The sequence below is a fragment of the Octodon degus genome, unplaced genomic scaffold, assembly GCF_000260255.1.
Source record: "Octodon degus isolate 3935 unplaced genomic scaffold, OctDeg1.0 scaffold00107, whole genome shotgun sequence".
Classification (NCBI taxonomy): domain Eukaryota; kingdom Metazoa; phylum Chordata; class Mammalia; order Rodentia; family Octodontidae; genus Octodon; species Octodon degus.
Genome location: NW_004524683.1, coordinates 1,500,836 through 1,520,158, shown reverse-complemented (window position 1 = coordinate 1,520,158; position 19,323 = coordinate 1,500,836). Strand labels below are relative to the sequence as shown.

The following is a 19,323-nucleotide window of genomic DNA, read 5'->3' as shown; positions in this document are numbered from 1 at the left end:
GGTCCCCCTCAAATATTCTTTATGTTGGAAAACATGACAGCACCTAGTGAGTCTCCAATTTAAATAATGGGGAATCAGAATGAAGATAACACACTGTCCTTCTAATACTTTTTTATCTACTTATTCTGTGCATTTCTGTGGATTTGCAGCCTCATGTTACCTAAAATCCCCAGTAGCCTAATTAAGAGGTTAAGAGAAATTACCTCACCTTACTGTATCATACCAAAACAGCTAAAGCTTATCTGCACCAACAACTTGTGTGTGAATTCCAAAAGTCATGCACTTTTTCTTTTTTAATATTTTTATTCATTTGGTATAGGGTCTTGCTATGTAGCTCAGACTCAAGTGATCCTCCTGTCTCAGCTTCCCAAGCACTAGGATTATAGGTGTGCACCACCATGCCCAGTTATGATGGCTGAGCAGAGATCGAACCTGGATCCTTGAGCTTGCCAGACAGGTGCTTAAACCACTGAGCTATCTCCCCAGCCCCAAGACAGGGTGCATCTGAACAGTGGTTCCCTGAAGAACCAACTTTATGATCCCATAAAATAATGGAGTTGAAAAATTCCTATTATCAAATGAAGTAGTAGGTGGCATGGCATATGCTGGTAAAAACCACCCTAGTATGTTACCAAATGTATGTAATACATACTTTGTACAGTACAGACTTACTTTACTGTTAAGTTTTCCACTTACACAACAAGTTTATTATAGAAGAGAATGCTGTGTTTCCCTGTCAGTGACCTCACACTTCTGCCTTTACTACATGTCTTGAGTGCATCAAGACTGCCATATAACATCTAGGTCTTTTTCAGTACTCTGATGATGTTTGCATGGTAATGAAATCACCCAAAACACATCACCAACCCTAAGAAGGGGTTTTTTGTTAGTTTTCTGGTTTTTTGAGACAGCATCTCACTACGCAACTTGGGCTTGCCTTCAACTCACAATCTTCCTGCTTTGGCTTCTGGAATACTGGGCTTACAGGCCATGTGCCACCATGTCTGGAACATAATCGTAACTCTAGTCACCAACCTCAAGCATTAGTAAACAATTACCATCCTGGTAAGTGTGCTTTCCAGGTTATAGTACAGTGCTCAGAGTACAGTCTAGCACATCCTAGTACCTTAGTAAATAAAAACTGACTTAAAAAAATAAGAAATAAAAATAAAAATTGACTTGATACCACTCTAACTTCCAGTATTAGTCTCCAAGTTCAAAAACTACACAAGATCTTTCTTGATTCATATTTAATATGTAAGTGTGCTATCTCTAGACTTCATTTTATTGCTTTGCCCTGAAATGTTCATCTTCAATAAAATGGATATAGAATCTGTATATATCAACTTCACTATGATTATAAGAATCCAATGACTTAAAGGATGTGAAAAGAGCTTTGAATCTATAAAAGTCTAATTTAAAATGCTACATTCATTCACTGAAAGTAAAACAAAGCTAGGAATCATATTTTAATCATATAGACCAGATGAATTAACCAAGTTCAACTCTTGTAAAAAACGATTTATTAACTTAAAATAGAACTGCAAATACAGGCAAAAGCAACTTTCTGTTCACATTTGAGTATGTTCAAATATACAAGTATGTAAAAAATTTTTTTTAATCTTCATGTTGTTTCTTTTTTTTTTTTTTTTTTACCTTTTAAAAAGTTTTTGGCACTACAAGGTTCGGTAAAGAATAGAAGAGACAAATTTAAAACACATGAAATTCTTTCCTAATTCTTAAGAACAATATATATAAAGTCTGAAGCAACCAAAGTATGAATACAGCTAATAGAAAATAAAGAATGTAATTTTTAAATTCTCTCTTTATACAATTCATCAAGGTTAAACAAAACATAAAATTCCCTTAAAAATAGGGTAATAAAATAGATGAAATTTGTATCACTCAACTAGTGATACTAGTAAAAACTATACTTCATATTTATATACAAATAATACAGCTTAAAAACAGTCTTAGAATTTAAATAAGCTATCTAAACGTGTTAAAATTTTAAACCAAGACCTGATTTGTTTTGCTTTCCATTAAATGTCACTTTTTCTGCTGAATGTAACTGACATTGAGGTACGGATACCCTTGAGACAGCAGGATTGGCTGGTTGCTGTGGATCGGTAGACCAGCTGAAAGAAAATGGACTCGCATTACTCCGACACGTTTCCTCTTGGTGGGTGGGGACAACGCTCTCTACACCGACGGGCAGCGCATCTGTCTGTTGGATATAACACAGACAGGCAACTGAGAGGCTTGTGCCTATTTATCTGACAGCCCTTTAGAATAAACTTGTAGCTAGTTCTCTTATTTTCTATTTATATATAACAAGAGGAGATGCAACATATCAAAACATTTGGAGGGAAAAGAGATTAAAAATGTGAATAGTGAAAAAAAAAAAAAAAAGAGAGAGAGACAGATGAAGGGAAGAGACCAAGGGAAAAAAATTTCCATGGAAGAATTTTGTTGTTGCTGTTGTTTTGTTTGTTTTGAGACAGGGTCTCAATGTGTAGTTCAGGCTGGGCTTGAACTCACAATGATCCTCCTGCCTCAGCATCCCAAGTGCTGAGATTAACAGGCCTGTGCAACAACAATGCCTGGCTCCATGGAAGAATTTCAGATTTTCCTTGCCTAAAAGAACCTGAACAAGTGCTAATAACATCTAGAAGCCCTAGACCTTTGCTCAAGGGAACCCAACTAAAGTCAGTGTTCTGCATTCTGTAATACAGAGGTACTCAAGAGTACACAGATAGGTTAAGAAGGCTTGAATATCTCAAGCCTGAGGCTTGAATCAAGGCCCTCTTCTCAAAATTACTTCATTTAGTCAACATTTCCTTAGGGTTTGAAGGGAGGTTAGGGGACTGGGGGGAGACTGTCATGCACAGGTATAAATTCTCTATGAACAATGTGCTTGTTATGTGCATCTAAAGTGCACCCATAAAATCCAATGTAAAAAAATTTTCCAAGTGTGTGTTTTTAGTACCTTGCACTCCAGTTAATCTATAGTGATTGACTCCACTGTTTTAAATTCCTGGGTTAAGCAAACTGAAGCCCACATCACCTATTGGAACAGATAATCTTAAGGCAAGTAAGGCTAGAAAAAAACACTCCTCGTTCCTTAAAATTCATAGTTTGTAGTATTCATTACTCAGATCAAAGCCATTACTGGTACTTCAGCACCAGCAGAATACAATGAACACCAATTTCATTCAACCCCTACTTCTAATCTGACCATGCCTCTATGTGACTGAAAAAATTTATCATATCTTTTCTGCATAAACTGAGTCCAAACTCCTTCATAATATGGTCTCAGCCTATCATTTGTAGCCTTCTCATTTATACATCTTTCCATATACCTGCATCTTCTAGTCACTATTTTCTCTTCTTTTTTATTACACCAAGCTAAAATTCAGTGACTTTTCACATAGAGAACTAATCTTCCTTCTAGGTTTGAGAGTAAAAAAATTCCTGGATCAATTTCAAGATCTAGTTCAAAATCTTGTGCGATGTAATCTCTCATAGGCAAATCCTGCTTATTCTACTAGGACAATGTTAACTCCATTAAACTCACATTCTTATCTACTTTACATATTTTGCTTTCTTAATAAAATGTGCATTAAGCATGAAGATTGTGTTTCACTCCTGCTTAAGCAACAAGCATCTAATATGCATGAATTTTTATGCCCAGAATTTGGCCTTCACTAAGACTCCCTGTTCCCAAATAAAACTCATCCAACATGTTAACTAATTTGTAAGCAATGGTACCTTGAGTATAGAAAGGTTTGTTGGGCTGAAATCTTGTATTTCCCTGATGCATGAAGTTTTGATGCAAACCATAAGGCCACGAAGCTGGGACAAGGGGGAAATGGGGGCGTGGTGCATGTTCCCAAGGAATTGGAGGATTGAGTCCTCGAAAGCCTGGCTCTGCATTACAAGAAGAAAAGAAAAACATATTTTAATATATTAGTCTGTTCATTCAAATATTCCTTTATTCCACAGAAACATACTAACTACATAGTACTAGCTATGAACTATGCTAAATCCAGCAATAAAAACTGGTTCTAAAGAATCAAGCATTGTAACACACGCACACTCATTATTTATTTAAATTATTCCAAAAAGAATATATACACTATATACACTATGATATACACTATACCAGATAAGCAACATTCTGAAGAGAGAACTAATCTAATCTGTGAAGGTTAGAGAAGGTTTTCTGAAGATAACTGTCTAGGCAATGTGTTAAAGGACAATTAGGCAAAATGGAGCACAGAGACAGTATTTTAGACAGAAGGAACAAAACATACAAAAGCCCAAATGCAAAAAAGTTTAGCAAATTTGGGAGCTACAGAACAGTAACACAGAAAAAGTATAGAGTAGACAGCTGAAATAATGGAGATGATATTCTAGACAAGGAGAATCACTCAGATAAACCATCAGGGGTAAGATAAAGTGGTAAGAGAAAAGGCCAGACAGACAGGTGGACACAATGAATGAACCTGAGTAAACCATATGCTAAAGAATTTAGGTTATCCTTAAAACAATGCCAATTATACCACAATCAACTGGGCCTGAAAGGTTATTAGATTAGAAACTTGAGGCACTGTAGTGTAATGGTTGAGAGCTTGAGCTTAGAATAAGCTAAAATTTGGGACCAAACAGGTCTATGTTCAAATCACAGTTCTGAAAAATTTAAGGAATTCCATTTTGAACCTCAGGCTATTATGAGAAACAAAAATGGCTTGAACACATTCTGGCATACAGGTAGAAATTCAAATACTACCTGCTGCAAAAAGTCAACCTCTCCTTCTGTCCTCCCCTCCCCTGTTCTCTTCCATTCTCTTTCTCTCTCTCTCTCTCTCTCTCTCTCTCTCTCTCTCTCTCTCTCTCTCCCCTCTATTTCATTCTTTCTCTAAGATGCATGTATGATGCAGATAACATTCTTCTCAAAGCAAACTACCTACTGAATCTTCTGGATCATTTCTGGTAGCTTTTCTCATTTAAGGTCACAATGAGCTATTAAATTAACTGAAAGATTCTGCCCTTATTCACTAATCTTTATAGCAGTAACTCAAATTAGCAAGTATGCAATTACAAAAAGTAGGGAGGAAGAAAATGAGTAAACCTCTACTGGCTAGTCTTTCTCAGGTATATCCAGGAAGACGAAGTGCCTGCTCACTGTAAATTCATACAGCCATATTATAGCTCAGGGTTGAAATGAAAGAGCTCAGAGTTTTCAAAATAAATGAACTGGGTATACAAATTTAAGTTAGAACTAATTGAGAAATGACAACTGAGAAATGACAATCCATCCTGCCCATTTTTTAAAACAGATTTCATAATACAAGTAATATAAGCTCATTAGAAATACTAATGAAAAATGGAGGAAATTTAATATAATTTTTACCTAATATAAAATCAAAAGATGGGCACAGTGATGCACTTATAATCCCAGCATTCAGGAAACTGAGGCAGAAAAATCTCTGCAAGTTTGAAACCAGCCTTAGGTTACAAAGTGAGCTCAAGGCCAACCTGAACTGCACAGCAAGACTGTCTCAAAAAGACAAAAATTTAAAAAAATTTAAAAACCCTAACTGTTGTTTTAATATACTCTCACCTAGTCCCTTTTTTTAAAACTAAGGATTAGCCTAGAAACTTCTCACTAAGCTACATTCCCAGTTCATTTTTATTTTAGAACAGGGTCTCTCCACTAAGACAGTAAATTGACAAGACTTGGCTCACAACTGTGATCCCCTTACCTCAGCCTCCCAGAATGCTGGAATTACAGGCATATGCCACCATGCCTGGCCGGCCAGTCCTTCCATTTTTAATACAGCAGTAATTTCAGTTTTTTAATATTAATTCTGAGTTGTGTACCTGCACAAGTATTAATTTATAACGTACTAATGATGTATAACGTGTAAAATGTATTTTATTATATATACCGGGCACTAAATTAGCTAGAGAGACAATGACCGATAAGACAATATTTAGCCTCTTTAAAATTCAGTCCAATGTGATGTGCAGAAAAGTAAACAACTTCAACCTTGGTAACAAAAATACTATGGATATAGATTTAAAGGAAATGAGACAAGACATACTCATCACAATTAAAGGATAGGATCAGTAAGAGTTATGGACTTTTAAAGAAAGTGACCTAATTTTAACAAATGGTGAGTGAGTCAAGCTTTGGGGTAAGGCAGAAAAAGCATTACAGTAGATATCTGAAGTAATGGAAATGATATTCCAGGCAGGCGGAACCATTCAGACAATCTGGGGTAAAATCCAGTAAGGTATGTTTTGGGGGATGTTTTCTTAACTCCTTATTGCTGAAACAGATCAACTAGCAGTAGGTAGGGGGTAAGGTTGAAATACTAAAAACTTAGTTAATATATCAAGGGCAAAACACTAGGTTTTCATATGTACATTTTCATGGATATATGTTAATGACTATTATGGTAATTTTTTAAAATTATCCCTAAAATTCCTTAAAAACTGATAGAGGGAGAGAAACTTCTGGCCTTCATCTTTTTTATAAATTCTTTTTTTTATTTTTTTCTTTTCGGCAGAACCGGGGATTGAACTCAGGCCCCTTATTCTACTGAGCCATCTCCCTGGCTACCCTTTCCTATATAAATTCTATTTTAGGATAATTAAGATATTAATAAAAGAAAAGTTCTTAATAGACAAATCATAAGGAACAAATAAAAAATCATTTTACAAGTCCTAGAGAAACAAAAGATAATGGCAACAATTATCAATGGCAACTAAGAATATTAAGTAAAAATTCATGGACTTTAAAATGGACTAATATCCCCTAACTCACAGATCAATTTTAACTCACTAAAATGGAAACAACTACATACACCCTTCTAAAGTGAAGCATCAGAAAACATATAAGATCAACCAAGAAGTACTCTTTCCCTTCCATAAAGAATCTACTAGGAGGGCCAGGGAGATGGCTCAGAATAAGCGCTTCCCTGGCAAGCGCAAGGGCCTGAGTTCAATCCTTGGTTCAAACAAAAAACAAACCAAAAAAAAAAAAAAAAGAACCTACTAGGACCAGCCAGATAGCTCAGCAGACTAACGCATCTCCTTAGGCAGAATATAGGGGCCTGGGTTCGCTCCCCAGCATGCCCCCTGGGTGCGCTGAGACAGCGATTGAGACTTGGTACATGATAGTGTGCACCTGTAATCCAACCACTTGGAAGGCTGAAAACAGGAGAATCACCATGAGTCTGATCTACATAGTGAGACCATACAGATCCTTGCAGACCCTGTACTAAATACATTTAAAAAAACAAAAAGAATCTACTGGTGCCAAATCTCTGAGTTAAGTTATACACAAAAGATAATATTAGCCAACTCGTGAATGTGAGAAATTCAGTTTCTTCAACAAATACTTCATATGGGGGAAAAAAGAGACTTTATAAACTGAAAGGCATTTACGAGACATAGAAACTATATACATAGCACTTGGGAGGCTGGGGTAATTAAAAAAAATCTACATATGGGCTCTGAATCGTAATTCAGAAAATAAAAAACAAGATACTTTTTCCTTAGACAAACGGAAAAATGAACAAGAAGTGGGCATCAGATAATACTGGAAGCTGGAGATGTAGCTCAGGGATAGAGCATTTCACTGCAGATGATACTGGATACAGATCTTACAATTTTTAAGAGATACAAATCAAACCTTTTTTTTTAATGGTGATATCATGTCAGACAAAAAATAGTAAATTACCGATAACTGTTAAATTCATTAGTGAGGGATCATCATACTTTATTCTCCTTTTGTATATGCGTCACAATTTCCATAAAAATCTTAAAATAAAGACATTTATCACTAAAAAGCTGAATATAAAACTAGTAAATATGGCAAATGTCAACTACTTTTTAAATAGGTATAAAATAACACTTTATAATCAAAGTATTAGTACTTACATCTAGAAACTGAGAATACAGCTTCCTATTTTTTAAATGTTCTATAATACATATTAAACATCAAAAATTGAATGCTACTCATTGTTATTAATATCTTTTGCTTACTGAAGAACTGCTCCTTACTCAGAGCTACAATAGAAGCAGAGTATAGATTTTGAAGAAAAAACATTTTTATTTCTTAGATCTACCATTAACTTTTCAACTTATCAACTATAAAATGAATGTCAATAATACCTATAGCAAGAAAGTGGCAATAATTTTTTTTTAAAATATAGCTAGTATTAATATGCATTGTTTCATTCAATATTCACAATATCCCTTAGATGTTATTAATACCTTTTTTACAGATGAAACCAACACACAAAATAATTAAGTCATTACCCAAGACCTCATAATAACTGGCAAAGCCAGAATTCAAATCTAATTCAAATATGATCCCAGATCCCATACTATTTACTTTTATCTAACCCAATACTGTATCTTCACATATATTACTGGCCTTGTCTTTATTTCCCAGGTTAAATCAATAATGCCAATCAACTACCCTTCTACAGACAAGTACAGAAGAAAAAGAGGAAGCATTACCTGAATTCCCCACTGCACCGTTGTTCACCAGGGAATTTGGAGCCACAGTTCGAGGCCAGTGCCCCTCATGAGAGGAGCTAGGGATTGCCATGGGTCTGGCAGCAGGCTGTGCAAAAATGATGCTAGGATCATTGAGGCCAATACTGCTGGGGGCACTGCCTGGTGCAGAGTGGATTACTGGGCCATGAATGGGCCAAGATGGGGCAGGGATTTGGAGAGGGTGCATTGGCAACAATCCCATATTGTGCATGGGAGAATACTGAGCTGGTGGTGACTGGGGAAAGTTATACATGGGCATCTGGACCTGATGGGAAGCCTGCGCTCCCTGCTGAGGTGGGCCAAGCTTAGGTTGGGATCCTGACTTGGGTGGAGGCTGGGTAACAGCAGCTGATTGGGAAGGGTTCTGTGCAAATGGCTGGGGCTGAGGAGAATAAGATGGTGAATCAGACTGAAGAGGGAAAAAAAAAAGACATTTTAAAATTAACATAAATATCTTAATAAGAGAGACTATTAAAATACAAAATTATGAAGTTATTTCATTAAAACATCACATACACAAACTACAGGATATGTATAATAATAACAACTTCATTTACACAAAGATTTTTTTTAATCGTTTCTCATAAGGTAGTGCCTTACAAACTTTTAAATTATCCAAAGATAAGACAGTGTAGAAAACATTCCCATCATGTATAATATGTATTTTTCATTGTGAACTAGTCACGTATAAATAACTCAGTTATTGTTTTTGATTGATAAATAGACTATTGAACCTTTATATACTGGGCAATATTTAGGTACTAAGAAGACTAACATGTATCCCTTCATGGATTTTAAAGTTTACTGAGGAAAAAGAGGGAACAAAACAGATTACATAAATAATTACGATAAAGTATAATTATTACTATGCTAAAGAATGTATAATGTATAAAATATAATGAAAATTACAAAGCAGGAATATCTAAATTTACTTTGGGAAGAGGAGAAAATAAGTGGAGAATAAAAAACACTTCCCGAATAAACTGATTTTTGAAGCTTAAGACTCAAAGGTAAACAGAAACCAATATGCTAAGAGATGACACAAATACAGGGAAGGGAAAAGGATTTGTAGGTAGAGGGATTAACATGACTGACAATGTACACACATGAAAACATGGCTTTTTAAAGTAAGTGGTATTTGAAAGAAGGTTAATAATACTGTATGCACATCTGAGGCTCAAGAACTACATAGGGACAAGATAATGAAGGGTTCTTGTAGCCCTTGTAATTTACACTGTATACCGAGGGCAGTGGGAAACCACTGATTGACTGTAATAAGGTCAGAAATATGATCAATCTGCATTTTAGAAAAATTATTCCCATTTAATAAAAATGAAATAATAGACAACCTGAGTCTACAATGTTAAGTGAAACAAGTCAGATACACAAGTTTAAGTATCACATAGTTTCTCTTAGATAAGAAACCTAGACTTTTAAAAAGGCAAGATAAAAGATAATATGAATCATGAAGATAGACCATTCCCAATGGAGAAGAGGGTCAAGAAATGAGATAGGAGAAGAAGGGATGACAAAAAGGAATTAGGAGGTATTATGAACATGGGTGAACTCCACACAAGGAGTGTAAACATTATTAATGGTACCGATACTTTTCTACTAAGTAAAGTATGAAACCTGCAAGTCATTACCTTATTTTAATTTCTCATATTAGGTAGTTGTTATTTTATTTTATAAATGAGGCTCCTGTGAATTAAGTAGTTTGCCTATACACAGAAACCTGGGCATGGGGCCAGAGGTGTAATTCAGTGGCACAGCACCTGCTTGGCAAGTGGGAGGTGAGACCCTGAGTTCAATTCCTGGTACCAAAAAATAAAATAGCAAAAAAAAAAAAAAAAAAAAAAAAAAAAACTGGGTATGGTGGCATAGACCTGTAATCTCAGCATTCTGGGAGGCTAAAACAGGAGAACTGCAAATTTTAGCCCAGGCTAGGCAATTTAGCAAGACTGTTTCACAAATATTTTTAAAGAGCAACTAAACATGCAGATCAATGTAAAGGCCCTGAGCTAAAACTCCAGTACCACCACCACCAAATACACAAACACACACATACAAAAATAGAATACATTATTATATATATACATTACTCCACTAATAATGCTCAATCTCCTTATGGGGTTAGTACCATATAACTTCAAAGGTGATTGCCAGTTTAACAGATAAAATCCCTAATACCCACTATGGACTGTGCTATCTTACGATCAACACTAATTCATTCACACACAGAGTACTTACACATTCTGAAGACTGTCTAGTCCTTACAGACTGATCCCCTTGTTGCTGGACTGAACCAGCTACCTGCTGGGCATTTACAAGATTTCGGACCAGCTGGGCTGCTAAGAGAACATATCATAAAGAAAATCAAAAGAGGAAAAGAATAACAAGAAATGGCAACTGATAAGCTTTTTAAGTAAAATGATCTCAAATTTCTCCACATTCTTACACACATAAAAGTTTTAAATTATGCCTACATTAAATATATACAATAACTAACTTTCAAAGCCATTTTTCAATTCTAAAGGTCAATTTATTTGTCATCCCCCCAACTCTAGGTTTGACTGCAATTTTTTTTCCAGGCTTGGGTTCCATGCACTCTAGTTAAGATATTCTCCCACTGAGCTACATCCTCAGCCTATATTAACTTAAAAAGTACAACATAGTTTAAGATGTAGCTCTGTAGAACAGTGAGTACTTATTAGCATTTCACAGTCCTAAGTTAAATCCACAGCATTAGTCACTTTATGATATCAACATATAAGACTTTATATCCACCAAAAAATATTTTTGCCATTTTTTGTTTACCTGCCACACCGCTATTTCGCTGACGGGCTAGCTTAACCTCTGGGCACTCCCTTCGTACATGTCCTGCATCTCCACATATAAAACACCTGAGGTCTCTTGGGTCTCTAAAGTCTCGAGTGTCATGGATGTCCCGGGAGTCATTCTCTTCCTCATTCCCTTCTTTCTCTTCTTCACTGTCTTTCTTCTTTAATCTAAACAGGAAAGTGCTGATACCAATAATGTGGGACTAGGATTTTGTGAACTGAGCTTGCTAACTCACAGAACAAATTATCAGCTACACACAACAAAGAGACTGACATGCTCATTTGTTTCATGTGCTTGTTTGAAGGGAACTCACTTTTAATACACACCTATTTATTTGCCAAAAATGAGGGATTCTGTTAGTTTTATAATTACATTAAATATTTTTAATATAAAATTTAACTGTAGGAATCTTTAGAGATCAATATTAACTCCACTTTAAAGAAGAAACTAAGGCTTAGAGACAATACCCATCTTGCCTAAATTTAAGAGTCAACAAATAATAGTGATAGAAATTCAAAACTTATTCTGCCAGAGAATGTCCACATTTTTATACTGCAACAGACGATATAAAATTTTCCTGGCTTACTCTAAATACAGTGCATAGAACCTGGGAGTCTGAGTGTAGATACACTGTGAGGATATATATTAATTGTGTTACATAGTATTTATATTCTTTCTCACAGCAAATATTTTAAAATTTAGTTAACTGTATTGGTTTACATGACTGTGAGATCCTTAGAACCTTATGTAGTAGTCATTTTATTCCTTAGCTTTTACCATAGTTCACAATACAAAATAAGGATCAAAAAATGCTTCAATTAAAAAAAAAATGAATGAATTACTAACAGCTGAATGTTCAAGATACCAGAAAATTAACACTTACCTAAGGTTCAATTTAAAGCCCTAAACTTTCTCAATACATTTCTGAAAACAATAATAATCACCAACTGGCCTTCCATTTATCTTCCATTTATTGTTTTGTTTTTTTTTTTTATTTTAACATTTATTGTATGTGTATGTGTGTGTGTGTGTTGTGTGTGTGTGTGTGTGTGTGGCCAGCTCAGCCCACCAGGAGGCGCGGCTGGCTGGCATGTGGTGCTGGAGGATTGAACCACGGTCCCTGTGCTTTGCCAAGCTTGTTCCAAGTAGGTGCTTTAGACTACTGAGCCATCTCTCCAGCCCAATCTTCCATTTATTGTTGATATATAATCATTTGCCAAGGCTGGGGAGATAGCTCACCAGTCTAAGTGTCTGCCTGGCAAGTGCAAGGACCCGGGTTCAATCCCTGGTACCATATACCATGACAGCCCCAGAACCCTGGGAGAAGCCCCGTGCCAGCCCTGAAACCAGGCAGGGTGGCACTCACCTGTAATCCCAGCACTAGGGAGGCTGAGATAGAAGGATCACTATGAGTCGCTGCATAGCTACATAAGTGAGACCCTGTACCAAATAAATAAAGACTAAAAAAAAGTTTTTTTGTCGGGGAGATTGCTCAATAGAATAAGCGCTTGCCTGGCAAGTGGAAGGGCCTGAGTTCAATCCCCAGCTCCCCAAAAAAAAAAAAAAATTTCTTTAAATCATTTGCCAACCTTTTCCTTTTAGGGCAGTCTTTCATGTAATGGCCTATTTTTCCACAAACACGGCAACACCGATCATTAGGAGCCAATTCTCCATCTGTTAATACTCTTGAATCAAAGAAGTATTCCTAGGGAGAAAACATAGTTTTACTAGAAAAAATTACTATAAAATTTTTGGTTTCATATGGAAATGAGAGCAAGATGGAAAAGATTTTTTTTCAAAAAACATCATAAACATCAATAAATATTATAATGAAAGGATGTTATAAAAATAAGATTCAGAATCATCATCGCCATCACAGTTAATAATAGTTTACGCCCACATTACACTATGCAGAGATGCTACCAATGAATGAGAAAATCTCAGAAATGTAGACAGATACTGCTTTATTTCCATCCTCATTTTACAGGTAAGAAAGCTGCAGTTCAGAGTTCATTTGCCCACAGTGAAAAAGCGGGTTAAATCTCAGATCAAAGATTTGGAACTAAGTCTATTCTGAAAAAAGGTAATGCTTTCTGCTATACCATTCTACCTTTGGAAAGAAATTATTCTCTATACAACAGAACTTCAAATAAATAAAGCAATTCTCTATTTCAAGTATAAATGAATTTACAAACAATTATTAAAGAACATATATCATTCATCATATAAAGTGAAGTAGAGCTGGGGAGATGGCTCAGCAGCATAAGTTCCTGCCTAGCAAACAACCACAAAGTCCCAAGTTCGATCCCCAGTACTAAATAAATAAATAAATAAATAAAGTGAAGTAAACTTAAGGAGAAGTTAAGGAACTAAGAAGTATATACTTTATCCAGGTTTTAAAATCAGGCTTATTTTTGGTTTTCACTGCTCAGTTTGGCTGTCACAAATCCTAACAGTACTCACACTATTTCTGAAAGACAACAGAACATGTCTGGGGCTGGGGAGATAGCTCAGTGGCTTAAGTGCCTGCCTGGTAAGCACAAGGTCCTGAATTCAATCCCCAACACACATACAAGAAAAAGAACATGTCTGCTTAACTGTCTATACAAACCTATCTCAAGTCAGAGATAAAAAGAGACACATTCAATAGAATGGCTATAACTTGAAAAGAACAATAATAAGCATTGGTGAATGTACAGAAAAACTGGAATGCACAAATATTTCTGATGGAAATGTAAAACAGCACATCCATTTAGAAAACAGTTCACCAGTTCCTCAAAAAATTAAACACAATTACCAAAATGACACAGCCATTCCATTATTAGATATATACAAAGAAAGATGAAAACAAAATCACAAAAATATTCATAAGCATTATTCACAATTGCCAAAAAATGTAATCAAAACATCTAAATGTCAGACTTTTATTTATGAATACATAAAATATATAAAATTCTATACAACAGAGTACTACTCAGCCATTAAAAAAAAAAAATGAAGTCAGTAAAGCATGGTGGGGCATGCCTATAATCCAGGCACTCAGGAGGCTGATACAAGAGTATCATGAGATATGTAGCCAGTCTGGGCTATCAAGCTGAAGGCTAGTCTGTGATACATACTGATACCTTGCCTCAAAACAAAATAAGCAAAAAACAACAAAATGAAATTATAATATATAGTATAGGGCCAGGAAAATAGATAAGAGGAATAAGTGCTTGCCTGGAAAGCACAAGGTTCTGAATTCAATCCCTTATATCACCAAAAAAGAAAAAAGAAAATAATATATATTATAACATGGATGAACCTAGAAAATATGCTAAGTCAAACAAGACATTTGGAAAGACTGCATTATTGTATTACTCCATCTATATGAAATGTCCAGAAAACAAAAATCTATAAAAACAAAAACTGATTAGTTGTTTTAGAAAAGGAAACAAGACAGACTGCTAATGAGAGCAAATTTGTTTTCAGAGAAAACAAAAATGTCCTAAAATTTAATTGTACAAAATCCTAACCATAGTAAAAAGCAGCACTTAGTTGTACATTATGTGAATTCTCTCTCTCTCTCTCTCTCTCTTTTTTTTTTTTTTTTGTGGAATTGGGGATTGAACTCAGGCCCTTATGCTTGCCAGGGAAGCACTTATTCCACAGAGCCATCTCCCTGGCCCCAATTAACTCTCTTAATGCTACTTGTCAAACATGGACCAGATAAATCCTTTTTACATTTACCATTTTAACTGATTAAACTCTTTATGACTTAGGACAAAATAAAAGCCTTTCTCAACTTGCTCAGTTAGGTCAGAAACCTAGGAATAAAAATCTGTTCTCTGTCATCTATCATCACTAATCAATCAAGCTATAGTCCATTCTATTCCTGAAATATCCCTTAAATCCACATTTCTCTATCCTACCATTCCAGAATGACCTAGAACTGAGATTAACAAACTTCAGATGATATAGTAAAACTTAAAAAGACTTATAAAAGAGAAAACAAATTTCTACAAAATTTTTTGTTTAGAAAATGTCAATACTAATAATAGTGAGACATATTTTTTTGTTTGTTCCCTTTTTTTTTTAATGTGCTATGTAGTTTAGGTTGTCCTTACATTCACTACGTAACCCAGGCGGGCCTTGAATACTCTTGCCTCAGCCTCCCAAGTACTGGGATTATAGGCATGTACCATCATGCCTGGCAAGAGACAATTTTTATAGTTACTAATTTAATAATAGAACACTTTTTGAAAGACAACAGTTCACTTAACTGAGATTCAAAGTGTTACCTATAATTAAGACTTAGGTCTAATGTTCATCTGTGATGCTAATTTATGAGCCAGATTTGGTGGTGCACATCTGCAATCCCAGCACTCAGGAGGCTAAGGCAGGCATATCACCACAAACTCAAGGCCAGCCTGAGCTACATAGTGAACTTAAATTCAGCCTTAACTACAAAGGGAGACCCTGTCTCAAAAAACTAAAATAAAATAAAAATAAACCAAAATAAACCAAAAAGAAAAAATTACATTTTATGTATTTCACCTCTGCAAATGTGTTGGTTTTTTTTTTTGTCTTGGAGAACCAGGGATTGAACTCAGGCCCTTGCACTTGCCAGGCAAGTGCTTATTCTACTAAGCTATCTCCCCGGCCCTATTGCAAATGTTTCTTACAGATAAAAAGGTTGACTATTTAGAATAAAGATAATAAAGGAAATCTAAGGTGTCTATAAAAAGAATAGTCTTCAATAAATGAGACATGTGCAGATTCAAGGAGAATTATAGATCTGGCAGCAGAAAACTGAAGGACTATTTGCCTGGCAATGTTGTCTCAGAGGAAAATCACATACTGAGAGTAAGAAGGGTAGAGATCAAAAATGTGAAAAAGTATAGAGGCTATTAAAGTTGGACAAAATAAAATTTCAAATAACATCTTAAAGAATGGGGGAGAGACACAGATAACAAAACAAATGTAGCAAAACTGTCAAACAGCACTGGAAGTCCAGTTAAAGTTTGATAAGTATTAATATAATTAATAACAATATTAAGTTATGGGTCACTATATAATATTAAGTTATTATAACATTAACATATAAGTTACTTATACTATGAAGTATAATACTAAATTACACTATGTACTTCAAACTGCCTAGCAGACCAGCAAAATAGCTCGGCAGATTAAAGTGCCTGCAAGCAGACACAGGGGCCAGGGATTTGATCCCTGGGCCTGCTGTGCCAACCTGGCCCCCAGGACACACTGAGACAGTAACTGAGACTGGGCATCGTGGTGCGTGCCTGTAATCCCAGCTCTTGGGAGGATGTAAACAGGAGAATCATTACAAGTTCAATCTAGTAGTTAGACCCTGAACACCCTGTAGACCCTTCCCTAAAAAAATACAAAAAAACCCCGAAACAAAACAAAAAAAAACCTGCCTAGCTTATGACCTTTTCCCTTTTGTTTAGCTATCCAAGCACACATACACATAGTAGACTGCTAAATTCATGTAATATTGGACACATTATGGTACAAAAGAAAGACAGTGTGAATGAATAATCTAAAATACAGCAGGTATAGTGGCACACACCTATAATCCCACTTAGGAGACTAAGGCAAGAAGACTGAGAGTTTGAGACCTGCCTGAGATACATACAGAGTTGTAGGTTAGTCTAGGCTACATAAAACACCATCTCAAAATCATTATTATCATCGTCATGACCATTTTTTCTCCTTCTCTTCTCAGAGAGTAGGCATAGAATCTAAGTCAAAGGAGATAAGAAATAAAGACTGAAAATAGACTGATAGATAAGGAGAAAAAGGTCTATACTGTACGTTGAAGGACCTAATGATGTAAAGGATATAATGGGTATATTTAAATGAACAAGGAAGGTGAAAATATGGCATATATTTTATCTTAGAAGAGCTTGTGCAGATTTATCCTGTATGTTATAATCTTAATACCCAGCAGTGAAACAAAATCATGGAGTAGTAAAATAAAAACGTCAAACACAACATACATAGGTATCTTCTACTATATAAAACCTATATGCCAGGGATACAGCCCAGCAGCACAGCACCGGCCTGGAAAGCATGAGGCCCTGAGTTCAATTCATGGTACAAAAGAAGCCCACACTAATATGATGAAAAAAATTCAAATGTCCATCAGAGGAAAATAATTAAACTAGTACAGCAAAGCTATGTAATACCACATACTGACTCAGAATAAAACTTCCTTTTTAAATGCTTCACCTTTCATGCCTAGTGCTCTATTTCTGGAGCACCATAACAACAAACGCAATGGAAGTTTTTTCTCTTCAAATTCTTATGCCTTGAATTTTTCTAGGTAACACGTGTGAATTTTATGCAAAAATTTTTATAACTGCCATTTTTTGCCTAAACAGGTTAATGCAGTTAAGGCTACTTTCTGGCAGGCCTCAAATTGATGACTGGCACTTATACTAAATAACATTAAAAACAAGAAACTTTGATATCTATGTACAAGTGAGCATCATTTATATTGAATTATAAAGCATTATTGAGATTTTATAATCATAAACTAAAATTAGCACATCTCTGATTAGTATTCTATTAAAAAGTCTCACTGTGTACATTACTTTTTATTGAACATACACCTTCAGATAGTTGCAAATATCAATTTCAGATAAAACTACACTTAAATGTTATTTACTTTATGTAAATTAATATACTATTAAAATCTTAGCTTTTTAATTCTTTCATCAGCTTCCTCTTTCATGGTTTACAGGTTGTTTCAAATTTTCATGTTATTTTATTTTCTCTCCACTCCCTTAAAATCTAGACAATCAAAAATACCTGAGGCCAGTGCTCCAAGGGAAAGAGTTCTGCTTTTCTTACTCTACCCCTAAGAAAAAAAAAAAAAGAGTCCTGACACTAGACTAAGTTCAAAGACATTCACTAAGCCATAGTAAAGACATGCTTGCTTTTGTCTCTCTTAATTAACATTTCTTATCATACTATCATACCAGTGAGGTTTCATTGAAATTAGAGCAGAAGTATTTTCTTGGTTTGGTATTCTCTGTGTATATTTTTAACAAAATCTCTATGGCTAAAAGACAGCAAAATCCTCCAGGCTTGGCCTGCCAGCCCTGCCCCCAGGACATGCTGAGATGACTGAGAAAGTGCATGGTGGCCCGCACCTGTAATCCCAGCCCTTAGGAGGCTGTAAACAGGCAGATCACGATAAGTCCTATCTAATAGAGAGACCCTGAACACCCTGTAGACCCTTCCCTAAAATATAATAAATAAAAAAAAAACATAAAATAAAATAAAAAGTTTCATTTAAAAAAAAAAAAAAGACAGCAAAATTCCAAAATCAAGCCTGGAACTGGGGAGATAGCTCAGTAGAATAAGTGTGTGCCTGGCAAGGGCAAGGTCCTGAGTTCATCCCTCAGTACTGCAAATAAATAAATTAAAAATAAAAATTACAATCAAGCCTGGTGTGGCATGGTGGCACACGACTGTAATTCTAGTACTTTAGAGGCTGATGAGGCAGGAAGATCCTTGCAAGTATGAGACCAGCCTGGCCCACAAAGTGAGCTCAAGGCCAGCCTAAACTGCATAGCAAGACCCTATCTCAAAAAGAAAGAAAGATTTTTAAAAAATCCAAAATCAAAATTGACCTACACTGAATCTTTATTAATCTCATTTCTGGTATATAAAAAAATGGATATGACACCGTGTAAGGTACTGGAGATATAACTGGGAACCTTACAGAAATGGCTCCTGCCCTCATGGAGTTTATGATCTACGAGGAGAAATAAATATAAATAAAAATTTTAAAAATATACATCTCAGGGCCAGGGAGATGGCTCAGTGGAATAAGCGCTTCCCTGGCAAGCCCATGGGCCTGAGTTCAATCCCTGGTTCCACCAAAAAAAA

At 35.5% G+C, this 19,323-nt stretch overlaps 1 protein-coding gene across 2 annotated transcripts in view; it reads right to left on the bottom strand.

Moving 5' to 3' along the window:
* Positions 1–1,535: 1,535 nt before the first annotated feature.
* Positions 1,536–19,323, bottom strand: part of Zcchc11 (zinc finger CCHC-type containing 11) — a 136,457-nt gene continuing 118,669 nt past the window's right edge. Inside the window, exons 24-29 of one of the 2 annotated variants that reach the window (XM_023724199.1) lie at positions 13,008–13,123; positions 11,395–11,600; positions 10,828–10,928; positions 8,539–8,986; positions 3,772–3,930; positions 1,536–2,138 (exon numbers count right to left, since the gene is read on the bottom strand). In XM_023724199.1, the coding sequence (XP_023579967.1) occupies positions 2,050–2,138; positions 3,772–3,930; positions 8,539–8,986; positions 10,828–10,928; positions 11,395–11,600; positions 13,008–13,123 (1,119 nt within the window). In that variant the 3' untranslated portion in view covers positions 1,536–2,049. Of the gene's footprint in view, positions 2,228–3,771; positions 3,931–8,538; positions 8,987–10,827; positions 10,929–11,394; positions 11,601–13,007; positions 13,124–19,323 lie in introns of both variants that reach the window. The other variant, XM_004639113.2, reaches the window with a different exon arrangement.